The following is a 22,671-nucleotide window of genomic DNA, read 5'->3' as shown; positions in this document are numbered from 1 at the left end:
AAAGCACACATGTAAACCTGCTCTAAAGCTATGAATTATCAAATTACTAAATACTCTAAATCTGTTAAGATAGTTACAACACAAACAGCTAAGGATATTCGCAGCAGCGCGATTCTAATAATGTTAAGCAAATAGCAAACTATGTTTCATAAACAATCGCTATTGTGCTCCAGGTTAATATCGACAGTAATCGATTATAATACATATGTAACTCTATATAGATACAGCTATAAAACTAACAAACGACGGGTAACCAATATGACATATGGACTAAAGTTATTCTTGAATATGAAGGTCACAACTCAAAACACTTTTTATCGTGTTAACGTTTCGGCCCTGGTGGGGGCCCTCCTCAGAACAATTTTATTTAAATATCTGTCACGAACAAAATAAAATAAAATAATATACAAATAGGTTTGACAAAATAAGACATTTTGGTGTAAATAATATGCAAGGTGTTGAAGCAAGTATAAAAGCGGATTTACCTCATATGAGATGACACTTCCAATTAACTAAATGAGTGTTGGTAAATGATAAATGAATAGAACAAAAAGGCAATAAAGACAAAAACCGAAACACACTACGTTGGCAACACGTAACTCCCACGAATTCATAATTATAGTTGGTTTGTTAAAAAGAAATAAAATACACAGCCGTTATGGTTGAGTCAGAGCACATGAGCACACGTGGAACGTCTAGTGTGTAGTGGGAGGAGATCGATCTCGATAGTTATCAGAGCAACACAGAGTCAAAGGGTTAAACGGAAAACAAAATTTTTTTGTTAAGGAGGTAAAATCGAGAGCAAGCTCAGTCGGTAATGGACAATTTACAATGGTCGTATCACAGAGGTATAAATATTACTTAGATGTTCTATGTCTTGTTTACGGTTGACAGAATTAGGATGTGCTACTATATTGCACATTTCTAACAGTAGCCTATTATAATACAAATGTTCAACATCAATAATGCTGGCTTGAGAATAATTAAAAGAGTGGTCGAAATCGATGGCATGTCTCGTCAATGCAGTATAATTATCCTCGTGTTCATGGATATTGCGTTTATGTTCAGTTATCCTGGTGTGTAGTTGTCTACTAGTTTGGCCTATGTAAACCTTGTTGCAATGATTGCAAGGTATTTTGTAAACTACACCCGAGCGATTGACCAGGGGTAAGGGGTCTTTACCCGAATCAAACATCGAGGATATATCATGTGCACATTTGCCCACAAATTGAATTTTGTACTTGGAAAATGTTCTGTTAAGTGACTCAAACAAACCCGCAACATATGGGATGGAAATATAGCTTTTTTGAATGGTTTGTGTAGTAGTTGTACCGAAATTATTGTTATGGCTGGTAGATGACAAGATGGAATCATATTTAAACTTTATATGTTTGTTAAGCAGGCGAGGTGGATAATCGTTCTTACATAGTACCTGCTGAATCAAGGACAAATTTTTATTGTGAAATTCCATACTTGAGAGTCGGATCGCTCTGTCCACTAGGCAATTAATCGTTCCAATTTTGTATGATCTGGGATGGTGAGAATGGTAATTTAAATACCTTTGTGACCAAGTAGCCTTGTGGAACCAATCAGTTTTAATGAGCTGATTATCATTGATAATCAGGACATCTAAAAAGTTAATTTGGTGATTAGACTCTAATTCAGATGTAAATTGTAGTCTCGGATGGAAACTGTTGAAAACTGAAAGCATTTCTGCGACTTTATGCGAGGGACAGCTGTAATTATGTCGTCTACGTATCTGAAAAAGAACGAAGGCTTGAAGTCTAGTTTATTAAGACAGTGTTGTTCAAGGTCATCCAAAACCAAATCAGACAAAATTGGAGAGAGCGGTGAGCCCATCGGTAAACCATACGTTTGAGCATATATGTTGTGGTTAAATTTAAATATGGCAGCCTTAAAACATATTTGCAATGCTTTTAAGAGTTCATTACATGGGACCGGAATTTTGTCCACCAGCTGATGCCAGCGCTGTTTGACAGCGTTAATTGCAAGATCTTGTGGTACATTAGTGAATAAGGATATAACATCCAGTGAAACTAAAATATAATCAGCTGGAAGACAAAGGTCACTAATAGCATTAACCAACGCAAAACTATCTCTTATCCGTGACAAGGGAGGTGTGATGTTGTTACCTATCCATTTACTGAGGAAGCGAGCCAGATTAATCGTCGGACTATCAGTGAAGGACACAATAATTCGTACCGGTGTATCCGGTTTGTGGATTTTCGGTAGTCCGTAAGCTCTAGGTGGTAAACAATCCGTTTTTGCAATTTGACGTCTCAGTTGATTAGAGATGAATTTGCTATTAACCCAATCAGTTGTTAGTTTTTTTATTTCTTGTTGCAAAGTAGAGGTGAGATTGTATCTAAAAACTTTATGAAAATTATTGTTAGACAGTTGTTGCAACATTTTAGCCTCGTACATTAGTTTGTTCATAACAACAGTCTTGTTTCCCTCATCCGCCTTCAAGAAAAGCAAGTCCTGATTGTTGTTTTGGAAGATCTTGGTTTCTTTGATTTTATGAAGGACTTCCTTGTCGGCGTTAAGGGGAGCAGGAGTGTTAATGAACTTTTTTATTGTGTTGGTGAAATCTTGCCGGGCCGTATTACGAGAATTAGAAGGAATGCAGGAAATCTTTGATTCGAAATCCGATATGAGTTTGCTGGTTGGGATGCGGTTATTGTTAAAAGGAATGCCATATTTAGGTCCCATTTTTAGTACGTCAATAACATTAACCGGAATATCAGTGCTGCTGAGGTTTACTAACCAATTTTCAGAGGTCGTGTCAATTGGATTAAAATTGAGTCGTTTTTTGTTATTGATCAGAATAGCTCACTTGTTGATGTTAGCCGTCTTGTAAGCGTTGAAGGCCGGTTCTAATTTCAAGTATTGCGTGTCGAAGAATTTTTTTTTTGGATGACCTTGAACAACACTGTCTTAATAAACTAGACTTCAAGCCTTCGTTCTTTTTCAGATACGTAGACGACATAATTACAGCTGTCCCTTCGCATAAAGTCGCAGAAATGCTTTCAGTTTTCAACAGTTTCCATCCGAGACTACAATTTACATCTGAATTAGAGTCTAATCACCAAATTAACTTTTTAGATGTCCTGATTATCAATGATAATCAGCTCATTAAAACTGATTGGTTCCACAAGGCTACTTGGTCACAAAGGTATTTAAATTACCATTCTCACCATCCCAGATCATACAAAATTGGAACGATTAATTGCCTAGTGGACAGAGCGATCCGACTCTCAAGTATGGAATTTCACAATAAAAATTTGTCCTTGATTCAGCAGGTACTATGTAAGAACGATTATCCACCTCGCCTGCTTAACAAACATATAAAGTTTAAATATGATTCCATCTTGTCATCTACCAGCCATAACAATAATTTCGGTACAACTACTACACAAACCATTCAAAAAAGCTATATTTCCATCCCATATGTTGCGGGTTTGTTTGAGTCACTTAACAGAACATTTTCCAAGTACAAAATTCAATTTGTGGGCAAATGTGCACATGATATATCCTCGATGTTTGATTCGGGTAAAGACCCCTTACCCCTGGTCAATCGCTCGGGTGTAGTTTACAAAATACCTTGCAATCATTGCAACAAGGTTTACATAGGCCAAACTAGTAGACAACTACACACCAGGATAACTGAACATAAACGCAATATCCATGAACACGAGGATAATTATACTGCATTGACGAGACATGCCATCGATTTCGACCACTCTTTTAATTATTCTCAAGCCAGCATTATTGATGTTGAACATTTGTATTATAATAGGCTACTGTTAGAAATGTGCAATATAGTAGCACATCCTAATTCTGTCAACCGTAAACAAGACATAGAACATCTAAGTAATATTTATACCTCTGTGATACGACCATTGTAAATTGTCCATTACCGACTGAGCTTGCTCTCGATTTTACCTCCTTAACAAAAAAATTTTGTTTTCCGTTTAACCCTTTGACTCTGTGTTGCTCTGATAACTATCGAGATCGATCTCCTCCCACTACACACTAGACGTTCCACGTGTGCTCATGTGCTCTGACTCAACCATAACGGCTGTGTATTTTATTTCTTTTTAACAAACCAACTATAATTATGAATTCGTGGGAGTTACGTGTTGCCAACGTAGTGTGTTTCGGTTTTTGTCTTTATTGCCTTTTTGTTCTATTCATTTATCATTTACCAACACTCATTTAGTTAATTGGAAGTGTCATCTCATATGAGGTAAATCCGCTTTTATACTTGCTTCAACACCTTGCATATTATTTACACCAAAATGTCTTATTTTGTCAAACCTATTTGTATATTATTTTATTTTATTTTGTTCGTGACAGATATTTAAATAAAATTGTTCTGAGGAGGGCCCCCACCAGGGCCGAAACGTTAACACGATAAAAAGTGTTTTGAGTTGTGACCTTCATATCCAAGAATAACTTTAATCAACAAATCTCCAAGGTCAAGATAAATCATCTTCATGACATATGGACTTTGTAACGAGCAAGATAGTAAAAACATTAAGAAGTAAACAGGAAGAAGTTAAGTAGCCGAGGAGGGCCGAAGGGGGGCTGGCGCCCCATCAAAGAAGCTCACGCAGGTTGGAGAATTACGGAACAAAGTCCACGCACCTACACCACCGCACCAAGCAGCGTTATACCATACGTAAAAACCTATAATATAGCAATAGCTAATGGACTAAGATAACAGGCGTGCATGCGCGAGGATCTCGTGCCCTAATTAGTTCCTAGAAAAAGGAGGGAGGTGCGCAAAGGTGACCAAAAATCTAAAGATGGGGATCGTTCTGGGCAACGATCGACCCCTATAAAAACGGCGACCGATCACTCGATCGTCCTCTTGGTTTCTACCTCCAGATTCGTCATCTTGTTCCGGTACAGTCTCGCATTAAAATCCTTTAGCCTTTTGCATTTAAACTTTCATACAACGTTACTTTGCCCAAAAGTCCAGCGAGCTTCAGCTCCATTGTGTCATATTAAGTTTAAGATCTTACACTGTGTAACTCCGTTTTTGTGACTTTTAAATATCGAACTTATAAAATAAACCAAAGTTAATCAAAGTATCCAAATATATTAGAGTCAGTTATTCCGCTCAAACCTCTCACCAATCTACGCTGCAAGTCATCACATCCAGAATATTCTCAAAAAGGTAAGCCAAATTAAATCTTTTATCCAACAATTACTCCTTCTTCGGTTCGTTCGATTTGAGTGACAGAATGCCCGTTGTCCGGTGTATTTCAATACTTAATCAGTAATTGGTAACCCAAACTACTGATGTGAGTCTAGCTGTAGCTGCGTGTGAATGATTCCGGTGTCTAACATCTGGAGATTTCCACTAGGTACCGTTCCGACGTCACACTGTTGGCGCAAGGGCGCTACAGCCTCACCGGCTCCACTAGATGGTGGGAACGTTCCAGCAAGGAGACACAGTGTGACGTTACACGGTCGAACACTGTGCCTTGGTGCTTGTTGGAACGCTTTGAAGTTCTTAATTCAGTCACTAGAGTCCGCTCATGCATTATACGAAAAATCTAGGAACACTGAGCGTTCCAGAAAAAAAAAACATTTGTGAAACGCGTGTAGATTATCATTGCATTTAATAAATAAATATGAACAATACCATGCGTCGAAAATAAAATCTCCAACTAAAAAATTGGCAGCAATGAATCCGACACAGTGTCCAACCAGAGATGAGTAGGGAGATCTCCAACGCTCGGCTTTTCGTGATACCAGCTAGGCTGGAGCGTCGACGTGACACCTAGGCGGCCACGCACCGAAGGTGGCCCATTTCCGACCTGACACTAGGCGGCCATGCACCGAAGGTGGCCCACAATCGTGTATATATAGATACACTCAGTTGCTCGAGCAAGTGGTTGCCAATCGCATCCTTGTCCCCGCTCGCACAGATGTTTCCAGGAATGCAAGAATCGGGATTATTTTTGTTTCAGTTATGAATGTCAGCGAATAAAAGTATCTGCAGATTTGATAAATCTTGGATTCAATTAGCGGACGCTGAACCAAATTAATTAACTATTCCCAGTCCGAATACTTTTTTTTTTTTTTTTAATATATATTATTTTTTTACTGATATGAAAATATGTGACGCCTGGTGTTCTCGAATATTTGTACACGCAGTCTATGGAAAAATATACGAAGCCAGCTCGATAACATTACCTCCGTGAAGTTGGCCCCCCGAAGTTGTTATATTTAAATCTAATTAATGCAATTCGTTTGAGAATCGTTTGAGAGGGTTTGAGAGTAAAGAAAAATCGTTTGAGAGTTAGTAGTTTTTCCGGAAAATTGATTTTAATTTTGGGTGTGAAGTTGGCCCCCATATTTTCTATCTCCTCAAAAAATGGACTTAGACGTTTAATTTTTTTTTTAATCGTTTGAGAATCGTTCGAGAGGATTTGAGAGTAGAAAAAAACTGTTAGAGAGTTAATATTTTAATTCATATTAAATAATTATTCAATGTGCGATTTCCCCTAGGATTAGAGCACTTCCGGTGTGCGCATTGTGTGTGCGCACTGTATATCCGCAACATGTCTGCGCAGTGCGTCTGAAATCAGCTGTAGCGACCGAGATTGACGAAGAAATACAAGTTTCGAGGATGCGGATTATCGTAAATCGAACGGGTACGAGATGGACATGGAGACGAAGCTGAGCAATTTTCTCTCAATGACACCAATGGTAAGAGAAGAATTGGATGAAACTATTGGAAAAAGACACGAGCGTCTAAAACAGGAAACTTGACGAAATCTTTTTAACGCAGTGCAACAGAAAGCGAAATCTTTTATAGAACGCCAAAATTGATATTTACTTGCAGATAAGGAATAATGCACTTATAATTGGAAGAAACGTAGAATGTCGATGGGCTTATAATATATGTCAGCGATGTTTCTGTTCGTCTATCCCAAGATTTCTGTGTTCTCAGATCTTGTAAATCTTGGACCGTGCTTGCAACGATCTTGTGAACGATTCATGTTACTCGGCTAGGCGTACCATCACTTGTCGCATTTACAAGGTAAATAAACTGTGTAGCTGTAGCTGTGTAGCTTTTGCGCAGCGAAAAAAATTGTGGGACAAATACCATGACTAAAAATTTCACAACAAAGCTATAAAATAAACGTCATTTTTTTTAGTTCTCACTATATCACGTATCGTTTCCCTGTGTTAAAAACGGGGAACAAATCGATTCGCTCTCGGAATTTTATTGTTTCAATTATTTGTTCTCTTCCGGGTTACCCCCACTACAAAAAAGGTGGGTTCAGTAAAAAAAAAAGCAAAAGGAAAGAAGGAAAAAATCGACCGGCTCTCGAAATTTTCTTTCTTTGATTTTTTTTTCTCTCCGAAAATACAAAAAAAAGCCGGGATTGAATTTAAAAAAAAAGAAAAAAAAAAGAGTGAACTGCGATCGAACCCGTGTCTCGCATCACTCCATCCTCATGTTTTTTTTTTTTTGAGGAGGAAACTATATTTATTTAGATGAACATTAAATGTTCAATATTTACAATATTGCATTTGTAATTATCTTAGTTTATGTAACTCCGGCTTAAATTTTAAGCTCAATCTAACATTTTGTTTTACATTAAGTGGTTAACTTGTTTTTTAGTGTTTTGTTCAAGACTTGAATGCAGTATTATAGCAGAGGCAGCAGTAATTAACTTAAATACAGGAAAACTTCGCGCAAGAACCTGTGATTGAAAATTCATCCTCATGTGGTATCCACTCAGCCACACCACAGCTACGTCCGTGATCGCGCGTTTGCTCGGTATGTTTATGGAGCTTGCTTGGAATTCGCTGATGGTTCTCTGGAAGATTCAGTTCGAGAAAAAAAAAATTTCCTCCAACCACTTGCCCATTGCACATTTTGCATAAATGTTATCGAGCTGGCTTCGTATATTTTTCCATAGACTGCGTGTACAAATATTCGAGAACACCAGGCGTCACATATTTTCATATCAATAAAAAAATAATATTTATTAAAAAAAAAAAAAAAAAAGTATTGGGGCTGGGAATGGTTAATTATTTTGGTTCAGCGTCCGCTAATTGAATCCAAAATTTATCAAATCTGGAGATACTTTTATTCGCTGACATTCATAATTGAAACAAAAAAATCCCAATCCTTGCATTCCTGGAAACATCTGTGCGAGCGGGGACAAGGATGCGATTGGCAACCGCTTGCTCGAGCGACCGAGTGCATGGCCGCCTAGGTGTCAGGTCGGAAATGGGCCACCTTCGGTGCGTGGCCGCCTAGGTGTCACGTCGACGCTCCAACCTAGCTGGTATCACGAAAAGCCGAGCGTTGGAGATCTCCCTACTCATCTCTGGTAGTACGAAGATCTCGTAACATGGTTTTTAAGCCTTGGCTAGTGAATTTCATAGTTATTTCCATCTAGGGATATTCCAAATAGTTAGACAGTTGTTTTAGTTTCTTATGGTTACAAGATTCTCGTACTTTGAGTTTGGTTAGTTGATAAAAGTAACATGCAGTAATAATAGTCGATAAAACATACGGACGTTCCGGTCGGATGTTACAACAGAAAGAAATTTTTTCTATCCCTGTCGCTCATTGGCGTCGCTGCTGGGAGGGGGGGGGGGGGGGGGGAGAGGGCGGCGACACGGGTGGTGGTGACCGTACTAGGTTACAGCGACCCTTGCGACCAATGTAAGAATTATTGAAAGCGGATTCAAGAAGTGAGTCGCCCCCCAGCACCAGATTTTCAGACCTGTATGTAAGATCGTGGCTCAGGCCATACAGAATTTAATTACACAATTTTCAATATGGCAAACGTGCGAGATAGTGATACTTCGTTGTGGCTTCATAATAAGCTCGGCACGTCAAATGATAGCTGGACTGGCAGCTCAATTTGTTCCCAATTAAACGCCGAAGTTTTGCGAAACATAAAAGATTGCTTTCCGGATTTGCAAACTCAAGTTAAGCTCAAACTACTCCTTTCTTTCTTTCACCTACAAAGGCGCAATGTCGAAGAAGTATGTATCGTTATTATAAAATAGTCGATAAGTATTCATATTTTGTTACCATTTTCACAATTGAACTTGATATCCATGTTCAATGATCTTTTTTATCAATTCATTTAATCTGTCACAACGGTTTTTCTTATATCCAGCCTGTCACTTGTATCAAAAATGTAGTTCTTCAACCTGATACCATATCTCCTGTTTTTCCGTTACTAGGCATGAAAATTCTGGTGTAAACTATCTGCGAAAAAGGTAGCCAATCTTCTGCAGTTTTGCAACAGTTCAGTCAGTGCAAATATTCTATACAATGAGAAAATGTCCATTTTGATTTGTATATGATAATATCATTTATTAAAGTGTCTACTCACACTATGGAGTGAACCGTCAACGGACACTCCGGACTTACTAAGTGTTGAGTTGTCCCGAACTGTTTTGCAAAATATTTGAGTGCCTGAACGATTATCCGTGGCAAGCCAAAATTGAGTGATAAAGGCTAAATCAAGTTAGATCTCTGTTATACCCCGGGTAGAGTTTCAAAAAATCATATTATTCTATCACTATCCAAAATCATAACATATACCAGAGGTCTGAAACACGCTTTCGGTGTCTGTCACCCTCAGAGATGATATTTCCAAAATATTCCATTCACTTGAAAATTTCTTCGGAAACCGCAGATGTTTTGAAAAAACTTATGCGATTACATTACTAACATGCGATCATTTGGCATATTTAGCATATTCTGCCTAAGTTCACTCTGTAGTGCAAATAGACACAGTGTTTATTTATACTATGGAAATTCATTGGTGAAGTGGCTGCATGTGAGTCACGCCGAGGTATATATTGCTCACACCAATATTTTATGTGCCTCGACGAAGTTGCTCCCTCCGCAGTATTGTAACTAATTCTAACTCTCTGAAACAGACATGAGTTGTATAATTTGTAATGTGCTTTAAATTTCAAACGATCTTTTGAATGAAAATCTTAACAGCCGTATGTCACATTAGTTGTTTCACAAAACGATTTCAGTGTGCATGACAGTTTTCTCCACAATTAGTATGAATTGATGAGTAAATAATTTAAATTGTGGGAAAAAGTACCAAGAAGACTTGAACGATGTAAATTACTTGAGTTTTATGAGATTGAATTTAGTAACGTTATTATAAGGATGCAGTTTCAGGAAATATCCTTATTTTGTAACTTTAGGATTGTTTGGAATTCAGGAAACTGTAGTAGATTAAAATACAAGCATATAATGAATTTTTTATTTAAGTTATTCTGAAATTGCACAAAATTGATTTTTTCCTCAATGTATATTAACTTTAACTTCAGTGGATTACCGTTTGAATGAGCATTCGGAATTTGGAACCTCTGATTTGTACCTTATGTGTATGATATAATTACAAAAAGCGACGAAATTTGTGTAAGCGATTTCACACTTGTCCTAATTTTACCTGTAAGGCTCTCGCGTAACTTGCATGCACTTATTTTACTGTTCGAACATACACGTTGTTACTTTTATATTGCATCTATTCGGATAACAGAGTATAAAACTGAAACTATCAGATGAACGATGCAGTTATTGGACGACGCTGAAGTTAGCTGCAGGTTTCAGCCGCAGGTTCCGAAATCCAGGGGCGAATAAGGGCCAGGGGCGCCCGAGCTGGAAATTTCGATTCTCACGTTCTACCATACGTCAAGTAGTGTCAATACTCGGATAAACATAGAAATTTGTGAAAATATGTGCAAGACAGTTACGAGCTCCTGATAAACAATGACGATTTAGCAGTTGTCGATTAGTAGTTGCAGCACTCAACACAGATGTTCACAGTCATCTTCTCGCTTTCCCTAATGAAACTTGTAGCGTTATATTGGGGGTGAAAATAGGAACATTTCTGAATTATTTCATAATTTTTTGAATATTTCTAGTCACCAGCCGCAGCTTTGAACTTAGAAAATTCAACGTTTTCGTCAATTCGGGAGAGTTTATTATTTTTTTTTGGGGTTAAGTTATATCGGGGGTGAAAATAGGAACATTTCCGAATTGTTTCCTGATTTTTTGAATTTTCCTACTCACCGGCCGCAGCTTCGATTTTGGAAAATTATAATTTTTTTTATAACTGCCTGAAATTGATGAAATGTATTTGAAAATCAATGGTACCATGGGCCTCAGCAGTTTTCGAATACCCCACTGATTTGATATTTTCACTACTCATAGTAAACGCATTTTTTTTTTAAAATAGTGGCGTATTGAGTTGGAAGAAATCATCGAAGTAGCATCACTGGACAATGAGTTATGGGTATCGATGCTGTCTGAAGCGATGAAAACATTTCCATCAACAGGCTCATTGAACACTGACATATCAGATCTTGATGAGCATCGTCCAATATTTGGTGAACTAGTCAATGACCTGAGGAAGTTGGTAAAAAAACAATGTGATGCAGCTATGCTTCCGCTAGAATGCCACTATTTGAATAAAACAGCATTGACATCAGTCGTTGGGCAGCAGCCAGCATCTATCAAGCATTTCACACTCAAGAGGAAACCCAAGAGTGCTGCTCTGCGTGCGGAATTGTTACAAAAGAGTGCAGATGCAGCTAGTAATATGAAAAAAAGTGCAGCCCCAACTGTGCCAGTACGAAGTCGTGGAATGCCCAGGAAAATGACTGATACAAGTGAGATTAGATTAATTATCAACTAATACTTGAAATGATACTGAATTTTAGACATTTCGTTGGAGCCATTAGCTGTATGACTAATAAGCTGTAACAATTTTTTTTCTGATTTTTTTTTGGGCTTTTGCCATTCAAAGAGTAACATTAAGTCCTTCAAAGTAATCACATTGAAAGCATACTGTTCCTACACACCTGACATTATATGAAATTAGACTACAACACCGAATTATCATACCCAAAAATTATACCACACAAACTTATATCTCATAAAGTTACACTTTGCTTACATTACATTACTACGCTACGACACAAAATTATATCGTGTACAATAATTTTGTGTAACATAATTTTGTGTAATATAACGGTGTGCTCACTTTATTATTTTGAACAGAAACGTAACATGCTTATTTTTTGACTGATTTGAAAAAAGTATCAGAGTACCATTCAGAATTCAGCTCTTTTTGTGTACAACAGACTCCTTCAGCATATATGTCAGTCAATTCAAATTGTTGACGACTTTTACACTCTAATATTTCACAAATAATTCTTGTCTATTTCCCAAAAGTCAGGGTTGATGTTTAAAATAGGAATTTAATTATTAATAAATTCAATAACGTGACATTTTTAACATAAGTCTGGAATAACATTTTGTTCCTAAGTAATATTACGATCTCATGATTTATTCATATCTTACAGAGGTTAAATTATTCAAAAAAGGCTTAATTACCGAGACTTTTTAAATAAATATGTATCGAAATTCCATTTAAAAATAACTGCTTCATTCCAATGGCAAATACAAAATCGTACTATGCCACTTGTTATAATTTTTTTTACAAACAAATAGACAGCTGAAGAAAAAGATAAATTTAAAACAGCTTAGCACTATATTTAAAGTTTTAATTCAAAGCTATTGTTCATGGTTCAAATACTGCAAAGTTCAAGTTAGTAAAGCCACTAGAACTAAACGTCAAAAGAAAAATTACTATTTTGCATATCTAGAACAGAATCGAAGGAGTTGAGTTTGCACAAAATCAGTATATTAACGCTGTGTCAATACTTGTACAATGCTTATTCTTGTGAATAATTCCACTTTCTATCACGAGTTGGATTATCATTGTGTAACAAGGTTGAAGTTCATAACTTTACCACATTGATTGCCACGGAATTTTTCACGATTCTGGTCTAAAGAGCCAATTTGATTTAATCATGTTATATTATTAAAAATTGTTATGAATGTTTTCAAAAAAAATATGTCACGGATTATCTTGTAGTTGGCTTATGTAGCAGAAACCTCTTCGCGCAAGCCAACTACGAGATAACTCGTAGTAGGCGTCCTGGGCAAGTAAACAATCTATGAGATATCTCGTAGTTGGCAGTCAACGTGTTAATGTAATGAAACCTCAAGAAAAGAATTGAAATTTTTAAATTTTCAAGTGGTTTAATTTAAAACTGAAGTCAGTGCAATTTCGAAAATTGAGATATTCAAGTACCGGACGTGATAAACAAAAGTCTAGGATTATAGAGACGGCTTCTGGCAACGAGTGCAATGGGTCAGTGCATAGTGAAATCTTGTGAATATACTGAACTTTTCATCATTTTATAACGATCTAAACAACTTCTATGCTCTTGTTCAAAATTTTCGTGATTTTTTTGTGTCTTTTTGAGGAAAATATCGTAGCTGATGAATACATCAGTTTTATGACTACCGAATTAGACACTACCTATATGTTGATAACATCAAGGAAAAAGTACTTATTCTCCAACAAGACCTTGTCAGTCAACATTCAAGGGTTTAATAATTACTGACACAACCATTTACTACTAGCGTGAACTAAAATTACCTTTTCAATCTGCTCACACGTCAAAGAATATTAAAAAAAAAAAATGTCATGTTATAATTGACCTACATCAATATTGTGATGTATGTGCTACATGACGTTCATTTCCTCAATCACTGTTTTTGATATAAAAATTGGAGATTAAAATAATCACGGTTCCTTCCAGCGCCTTTGAAAGGAATACCCAGCAGAGTTCCAACCAGTGGATTTCGCTCACCTTCTCTGACAAGTCCATCAATGTCTAATAGGACACCAATCGGAAGTCGAATTCGTAAAGATGGTGGAATAAAGCTTTTGGATATAAATGAACAACCCCTAGGGTATGCACAAGCTAAAAAACGTAAACGTATGCTGGAGTTAGAGGAGCAACAAAAGAAGGCGGCCGAAGCTCAGGCAGCTGCTGCTGCAACTGCTGCCACGGTAGTACCTACCTCACCGGAAACACCTGCCACTCCGGAGTATGCGCAGGGATTGGCACCTTTAAATCCTCCTGCAACCCCTGTTGCACCTACGCAACCATACGCTACACCTATTAGTACGCCGACAACTGGTGTGGCAACTATTGCAGCACAAACACGTAAGTCAGCGTTCTGTTATGACCTTCAGAGTGAGTAGAGGAAGTTCAGCAACATCAGTTTTTAAACCACCATCCATTTTGCACAACTTTTGCGATTTTATAGCTATGAGCATTTGATATTTCATACTTATTCAGACTATGATATATATACATCTATATTATTATTCTCACTTTCAATTACTCCTTCGATCGATAAGAAATTATTTTTGTAATCAGGAAGTTCGAATACTTGGTAGTTTTTGATTTTTTGGTTATACCAGTGCACATAATAACGAATGCGAATTCAGCAAACACTCAGTAACGATATTTTTATTTTTGCAAAGAATTCGTTCCATGATTGGGCTTCTTCCAAAAAACCTTCCAAATAAAAATCTCTCTTCAACCAATTTGTTTAGCCTATGAGTTTTCAAACTATCCTACAAAAAAAGTCAATCTTAAGAAATCACTTAAGGAATTATTTGATTTTTGGCATAGAAAATTCTGACATAAACTTCAGAGTAGTAGTTGGTTTTTTTCGTTGTTTTTTAGTTAAATTGGATTTTCCATTTTTGTATTGATATATTACGTGTCATAGTTCAGAGTTTGTTACTGTATTTTAAACCTGATGTTGGAATTGTATAAAAACTTACATTCTAAAAATTCTCTACGAACCCGTTTGTGTAACGGATGAGTTCATTCTCATCCACTCGCAGACCCTCGTCATCTCAGACTTGATTGTTGATTTTTTTTTCAATGTTTCAAATCAAAAACTGAACAATTACATTAGTGATTTTTGAAAACTATTTGCAAACTTTTTCAGAAAGATTTGACGATTCACAGGGTGAAAACGAGTCATTGAAAAAAAATATACATTTTTTTTAGGATATTATCAGGGATTGTATTATCATACAAAAAATTCCCAGTGAAAATAAGAAATTTCGCAGTTTATTAATTACTGAGTTAGATCTCTTTTATTTTTATATTTTAAATATGTCATATTTGTTGTTCCAGTTCCTACGCCTATAGCACCTGCAACAGCAAGTTCGACATTGCCAGTAGTCAATCCAACAACTTCAACTATTCTTGAAAGTTCACCTGTCAATATACAAATTGTCAGACCAACTCAAACTATAACACAAATTCGAATACAAACGACGGCACCACCGGCTACTGCAGCTGCTAATACTAGAAAAGGATTGTCTCTCACGGTAACATTCTTATTTTATATATATGCTTCATACAGTGTTCGATCATAATAAATTCATTTTTAACCATTTTAACTATAAATAAGACATTTTCATTAAAATTAGATAAGATTTTGAGGACGAATTTTTATTTACTCTCTTTTGTTTTTAATGCTATTTCAACTATTGAAAGGAACTGTTGTATTGGAATGGATAGTTAGACCTGACGAGCAGCAATCAGGATCTATATCTGTGCCTAACCAAGATGTTGATTTAGCCTCTTTGAGGTTCAATCTTCTCATTTTGCATGATGACATGTTACTATTTTTTTGTGTGAGGATGAAAATGAGGCAGAGGAGGGGATTGTTTGTGATATAGACGCAGGGCCAATTTACCTAGTACACCAATCACGCCATGGCGTGGGGCTCCATGTGTCTGAGGGTTTTTTTTACAAAGTTTTTTTGGGCGAAATATTTTATCAAATTATAAAATTGTTGAAAATATTGCTCAACAATTCGCACGAGTTCAATACAAAACTGTTGCCACGTGACATAACCTGTGCAGAAAAAGTGAAAAATAGACGTCTCTTTCAAATGATTTTTTTTCTTCGTGTTGTCACTTTTTCAGCAGCATTAGAACGTGCACGCGTAACAGCAATTTGCAGAAACCTTGTATACGCTCAAATCAATTTCAAAGTTGACTGTGTGGTTGTGAAGATTTGAAAGCTTAGATCTCTGTAAATTCTAAGTCGATAAACTAAAAATATTCAATGCATGAATTACCACATATGACACCTGAATGCACAGGTACGACAAATTCAAAAAAATCAAACGGTAGAAAAAAAAATCTGGGATTGAAAATACTTTTTACTCAAACATTTTCAATTTTTCATGATGGAATATTCAACATGGCGTCCAAAAAAAATATATCCTAGAAATTATTCCTTAAAAAATTGTAAGGAAGCCTAGAATAAAAAATTAACAAATCAAAATAGTAACGAATAATAAATCATGTGACCGCAGGGCTGAGTTTAAAAACCTTACCTGAGTGAACTCTGATATCATACTGTCTCTGTCTAACACATGAGATTAAACAAAGACACAACGATACTCGAGTCACTCGAGTAAGGTTTCTGAACTTCCTTACAATTATTTAGAGAATAATTTCTAGGATATATTTTTTTTGGACGCCATGTTGAATATTCCATCATGAAAAATTGAAAATGTTTGAGTAAAAAGTATTTTCAGTGCCACATTTTTTTTTCTACCGTTTGTTTTTTTTAAATCATTGTCATATTAAAAAATATTAAGCTCTGAAACAAACTAAAATTTTATTAAAAAAAAAAAAACTTGAAAAAATTATCGGCACACCTTAATATTAAGATAGAACATTGAAATTTGGAGGATCTTCTTTTTTCAAGGTTAACTTTAGGTTTTTGAACTGGGAGCACAAACTTTTTTTTTAACGTTCAGTCTAATAACCAGTTATCGGTCCATAGTGATCAATGCCTCCAACTCGATATCTTTCTGTTTCTTTTTCTTCGCCATTGATTCAGTTTCATCAACACTAACAAACATGTTACTGCCATTACGATTTCACTCTAACAACAAGGACCTTACATACAAGAATACAAATTACTGATGGCATTCAGCTCAATCAAAATGAATAAGCATGTAATCTTCGAAGTGAGCTGATATCAGGATCGACCGCCTCTGGATATCGAAAAAATTTGTACGGTATTCTTTCTTGCAGAGGGAACAAATGCTAGAAGCCCAAGATATGTTTCGAACAGCAAATAAGGTTACCCGACCAGAGAAAGCAGTTATCCTTGGTTTTATGGCCGGTTCTAGAGGTAAATTTGAATAAAATGTTTTAATGAATAATCACATCAAACTACAATTTGTTATTGGCAGTTTTTATCCTCCAATCATTTTTTTGGTTAACTATTAATCTTCTCTTCTTTCAGATAATCCTTGCCCAAAGCTGGGTAACATAGTTACAGTTATGCTGTCGGAAAATATAGAAGAAGTTACCCAAGCTGATGGAAGCACCGTTTCCATGCTTGTTGAAACGCATTTTCAAATGAATTATACAAATGGCGAATGGAAACGAATAAAAAAGAATCGACGCATTGTCACCGAAGAACCAGCTGCAGCAGGAGCTCTTGGACCAAATGCAACTGCGACTGTTCCTAACTAGGTTTCAGTCAGTCATTGTCACACTTTAATATTTCGATGGTTTGTTTTTTACCGCTTTGAAATGGTGTTATATCATATTTTTTAAAGAAATAATAGAATTTCGCATTTAAAATAAAATTGGGAGTCGAAGCTGCTGAACTTTTTGATTTGCACATGCACAGATGGTTGATATATTGTGTATTACATCGATGAGAGTTAGTGAAAATCGAATCATTGACTGCAGTCACAGAATATAATATTGACATGAATATTACTGAAATACAACTTAACTGGCACGTGTACCAAGGTGATGGGACTGGCGTAGAGGGCGATAGTTCAAATGTGACGACCTATTTCTTTGTATTAGCTACTGCGGATGCGCTGCGCCGTCGAAGCAAACATGTTATTTACTGTGATATCCGCTGAACGACTTGACGTTCCAACGGACACTTCTGGACAATTCAGGAATTAGATTCTAAATTATGTTGCGAAAATTTACTGCGACGTACAATCAGTAGTTTTCGGTTGCCAATATCGATTACGTACTAAAGTACACTGGAAAGACGTGAACCAACCGCGTTATGAAATTATAGTTGGAACCTTATGTGTAATTTACAAGAGGGAATTTGATGGATATAATATAACCCTTTGTCTGCACACACCGACATTTTGACTCCAATTTTTTCTTTGTTCTTAAATAGGGCTGAGGAGTACGTTCCACTTCAAGCACGTTCTCAGACTGTTACATTTTTTATTTTTGATAATCTGACAGTACAAGCTTAAAGTTTAATCAATTTACTACAAAAAGTAACTCTACCTTTTTTTTCAAAAAGTTCATAGTTGCTGGATATTCAAAGCCGAATATTTTCTGGGGTCTGATTGATGCCATATGCAGTCGACGGGTCGTGACGGAAGTGTGCAAACAAAGGGATAATTTGATATGTGATTTACCTTGACTTCAGCTAGATGCAGGATCAGCAGTCAGTGGCAGTGGCGGATGATTTTTGTGCAGCGGCAAGGAATTGAAGATAAGTCTTTATTATATGGAATTGTTTATTAACTTACGATTACACTCTGAAAGTATGAAAGGTTATTTTGGAAGATTGACACTTTGAATTCGATACTTTTGGTTACTTTAAGAATAAAGATAATGATATAAATTGAGTTACAAATTAGATTTTTAATATTACACTTCTCGCAAAAATTAAGGGAACAACAAAATTTTCGAAATTTTTTGGTGATTTTCAACAGGCTGTATTTCAGTGAAAAATGGTCGTACAAGAAAAAAAAAACAAAGCTTTCGAAGCTTGAAGACTCTAGTTTTTGAATTTTTTGGTTAAAAATTTTTCGAAGCACTATTAGCCATGCAGTCCTTGGATAAAGCACGAAGAAAAAATTTTCAAAATTTTTTACATTTTTTTTTTCGCTGTACGGGCATGGAAAAATTTTTCCGAGCTAAACCAATGCATAGGTCGCATAGCCTGTTTATTCAGCTTCAAGATGCTTTTTTTTAAACCTCGATACGACCATTTGTCTTCGAGATATCGAATTTTGAATGCCAAAGGATCCTTTTTCACTCAACTGCCGATATCTCTGGAACTACTGGTCGCACAGCGAGCCGAAGGGCAGTTTCTTTTTCTGCAGAAAATTTCCTACAAAAATCTGTCATGGTTGATGTCAAAAAAAATTTTTTTCCACCTGTAGCGTTACCGTGAAAAAACAGCAAAAAAATGCCATTTTGCCTTTTTTTGGATAATCGACTGTATCTTCGTCAATATTGGGGGAAAAGCTTAGGTTCGAAGAAAATTTTACAGCCTATTGTACCCCAAAGTTCCCCCTAAATCGGTAGATCGATCGGTTCAGTGGTTTTCCTGGACCGATTGATTGAAATTTTGAAAAAATTAAGGGAACAAGGTTTTTGTTTCTTAAGGAATTTTTGGATAATCGACTGTATCTTCGTCAATATTGGGGGGAAGGCTTAGATTAGAAGAAAATTTTACAGCCTAATGTACCCCAAAGGTCCCCCTTAATCGGTAGATCGATCGGTTCAGCGGTTTTCCTGGACCGATTGATTGAAATTTTGAAAAAATCAAGGGAACAAGGTTTTTGTTTCTTAAGGAATTTTTGGATAATCGACTGTATCTTCGTCAATATTGGGGGGAAGGCTTAGATTAGAAGAAAATTTTACAGCCTAATGTACCCCAAAGGTCCCCCTTAATCGGTAGATCGATCGGTTCAGCGGTTTTCCTGGACCGATTGATTGAAATTTTGAAAAAATCAAGGGAACAAGGTTTTTGTTTCTTAAGGGACCTTGTTCTCTTAATTTTTTCAAAATTTCAATCAATCGGTCCAGGAAAACCGCTGAACCGATCGATCTACCGATTAAGAGGGACCTTTGGGGTACATTAGGCTGTAAAATTTTCTTCTAACCTAAGCTTTCCCCACAATATTGACGAAGATACAGTCGATTATCCAAAAAAAGGTAAAATGGCATTTTTTTGCTCTTTTTTCACGTTAACGCTACCGGTGGAAAAAATTTTTTTTTGACATCAACCATGACAGATTTTTGTAGGAAATTTTCTGCAGAAAAAGAAACTGCCCTTCGGCTCGCTGTGCGACCAGTAGTTCCAGAGATATCGGCAGTTGAGTGAAAAAGGATCCTTTGGCATTCAAAATTCGATATCTCGAAGACAAATGGTCGTATCGAGGTTTAAAAAAAAGCATCTTGAAGCTGAATAAACAGGCTATGCGACCTATGCATTGGTTTAGCTCGGAAAAATTTTTCCATGCCCGTACAGCGAAAAAAAAAATGTAAAAAATTTTGAAAATTTTTTCTTCGTGCTTTATCCAAGGACTGCATGGCTAATAGTGCTTCGAAAAATTTTTAACCAAAAAATTCAAAAACTAGAGTCTTCAAGCTTCGAAAGCTTTGTTTTTTTTTTCTTGTACGACCATTTTTCACTGAAATACAGCCTGTTGAAAATCACCAAAAAATTTCGAAAATTTTGTTGTTCCCTTAATTTTTGCGAGAAGTGTATTTAAGATAGTTGTTTGAAATTATACTCTGAGGAGTATGCCTCGAATGGAAGAAGTTTTAACCCTTTTGGTCATAGAAGCCACTATGATGGCACCTTTTGTTTCCTTTTGTTTTGATTTTTATATTCCATGCAAAATCCTGAATTTTTTTGCACTTTCAGGTAAAACATAATTGAACTTTGGAATGATTAGAATTTTTTGTGAATCCATAATTGTTCAAAATTGTTACAAATAAACGTATGAAAAAAAAGGGTATTTTCGTGAATATAATTCGTTAGCGGAGAAATTTAATAATGAACGTATACTAAAAACGATTAGAATTCATTGGTTGACAGAGATTTTAGAATGGCCATTGGATTTACTAAATTCAATGCATAGGGGTGCATATAGTTCGTATCAGGGGTTGCACCTATTCTTGGCCTCAAATCATACTGTCTCGAAATAAATATTCATATAAATCTGATTAAAGAACGCTATCTAAAACAATGTTGATAAATCATCCAGTTTTCACCCTATTTGGGGTTGTTTTTGGTTTTAATAAATTTTTGATATCTGATTTGCATACCGTCATCATGAGATTAAAAAGTTGAGAAAATCTCGTATAAGAAATATGTACGTCGAAATTATACAACGGAAAAATAAATATCAATCAAATATATGAACGTGTTGTATCTTTTATATTTACATGAATATATCTAACTTTTTACACACGATAGTAGCATCTCTAAGACGCTTTTTTTTATTATAAGTTTTTAACGAAGTCAACTTTGAGCTGCAAATATTTTGAAAAAATTTTTAGTTCCAATCATTTCAAGAATGTTCCCATGTAGAATTTTCTGCCTTTGATGAGCACTTTTAAAATTATGAGTTGAAAAAGATCAATGTCTCAAGTTTTGAAGAATTCGGAAACACTTTTCTCTTTGCTAGAAACACATTCAAGATATGTAGAAGGTTAAACCTATTTTATGAGTTTCAAATTTGGAAGCAATAATTCATCAAGAAAAATTACGCAAATTCTTGAATAAATATAAAAATGAATAATGAAAACGAATTTATCATAAGGTTGCTTGAAAATTAATTGGAATAAAGAATAAAAGATATATTATTGAGTCTTGGTGAGCGGTCATAGAAATGTATAACATATATTTTTGTTAACGTTTTGGCCCGGATATGGGCCCTCCTCAGAACGATGAATTTTTTTTTTTTTATTTGACTGTCAAGAACAAAAATTTTTTCCAGTACGACATAAATTACTATGGATGTAATACTATTGAAAGTTACTGTCTATTGTAGGTTAGTGAGAACATATCATATATCTGTTATGATTCTCATTATCTTGTACGTTGCGTTGATGTTCTTTGAGTCTAGTGTCTAGATGGCGGCCAGTTTGTCCAATATAAACTTGATTGCAATCGTTGCAGGGTATTTTATAAACAACGTTGGATCGTTTGCTTATAGGGTTCCCATCTTTTCCCGAATCAAAGACTGTCAAAGACAAGTTGTAGGTCTTTTGAGTTTTTTCCCACAAACTTGACATTGTGTTTGGTAAATAACCTATTCAACGACTCAAAGAGACCCGATACATATGGGATGGGGATAAATGTAGTGGCTAGTCTGTTGTTGTCGTCTGCGGAAGTAGAGTCAATATTATGGTCAAGTAGGTTATTGATATGGAAGCGTTTCTTTTTTATATGTTTGTGTAATAGGCCGTGTGGATAATCATTCCATCTTAAAATATTATATATAAGTGACAAGTTTTTTTCATGGAATTCGATACTTGATAATTTGATGGCTCGGTCAACAAGATTAAAGATGGTACCTATCTTGTAGGACATCGGGTGGTGGGAATTAAAATTCAAGTATCTTTGAGACCAAGTTTTTTTGTGGAACCAATCTGTTTTGATTTTAGAGTTGCAGTGTATCAGTAATAAATCCAAGAAATTGATAGCGTTATTATCTTCTGTTTCAATGGTGAATTGTAATCGGGGATGATATTGGTTGAAAATATTCCGTGTGTAGTCTATTTTTTCTTTAGGAACAGCAGTTAAAATATCGTCAACATATCTGAAATAGAAGGGTATATCAAAATCTAGTTTGCTGATGCATGACAGTTCTAGGTCTTCCATCACAAGATCTGACAAGATTGGAGAGAGAGGGGATCCCATGGG

At 35.9% G+C, this 22,671-nt stretch overlaps 2 protein-coding genes and 2 long non-coding RNA genes across 5 annotated transcripts; 3 read left to right on the top strand and 1 right to left on the bottom strand.

Annotated features, from left to right (window-relative positions):
• Positions 1-1,656: 1,656 nt before the first annotated feature.
• On the bottom strand, positions 1,657-2,733 carry LOC124295445. Its single transcript, XM_046745441.1, has one exon. The coding sequence runs from the start codon at positions 2,731-2,733 to the stop codon at positions 1,657-1,659; it is 1,077 nt and encodes a 358-aa protein (XP_046601397.1).
• A 1,228-nt stretch (positions 2,734-3,961) lies between these two features.
• Positions 3,962-4,521, top strand: LOC124295361. Its single transcript, XR_006905284.1, has 2 exons — positions 3,962-4,270; positions 4,381-4,521. It is a non-coding gene; the product is annotated as an uncharacterized LOC124295361 (long non-coding RNA).
• Positions 4,522-6,634: 2,113 nt separating this feature from the next.
• LOC124295362 lies at positions 6,635-7,115 on the top strand. Its single transcript, XR_006905285.1, has 2 exons — positions 6,635-6,747; positions 6,992-7,115. It is a non-coding gene; the product is annotated as an uncharacterized LOC124295362 (long non-coding RNA).
• Positions 7,116-8,816: 1,701 nt separating this feature from the next.
• On the top strand, positions 8,817-18,732 carry LOC107225629 (negative elongation factor A). 2 transcript variants are annotated; one of them, XM_015666160.2, is made up of 7 exons: positions 8,817-9,051; positions 11,280-11,712; positions 13,717-14,127; positions 15,118-15,314; positions 17,043-17,142; positions 17,257-17,527; positions 18,301-18,732. In XM_015666160.2, the coding sequence occupies exons 1-6, from the start codon at positions 8,842-8,844 to the stop codon at positions 17,487-17,489; spliced, it is 1,584 nt and encodes a 527-aa protein (XP_015521646.1). In that variant the 5' UTR covers positions 8,817-8,841; the 3' UTR covers positions 17,490-17,527; positions 18,301-18,732. The 2 variants fall into 2 exon arrangements, with proteins under 2 accessions (XP_015521646.1, XP_046601024.1); XM_046745068.1 differs by lacking the exon at positions 18,301-18,732 and having other exon boundaries at positions 17,257-17,617.
• The last annotated feature ends 3,939 nt before the right edge of the window (positions 18,733-22,671 follow it).

The sequence above is a fragment of the Neodiprion lecontei genome, chromosome 7 (genome assembly GCF_021901455.1).
Source record: "Neodiprion lecontei isolate iyNeoLeco1 chromosome 7, iyNeoLeco1.1, whole genome shotgun sequence".
In the NCBI taxonomy this organism is placed as follows: domain Eukaryota; kingdom Metazoa; phylum Arthropoda; class Insecta; order Hymenoptera; family Diprionidae; genus Neodiprion; species Neodiprion lecontei.
Note: the sequence above shows the minus strand (reverse complement) of the source record. Positions and strands in the feature narration are given on the sequence as shown.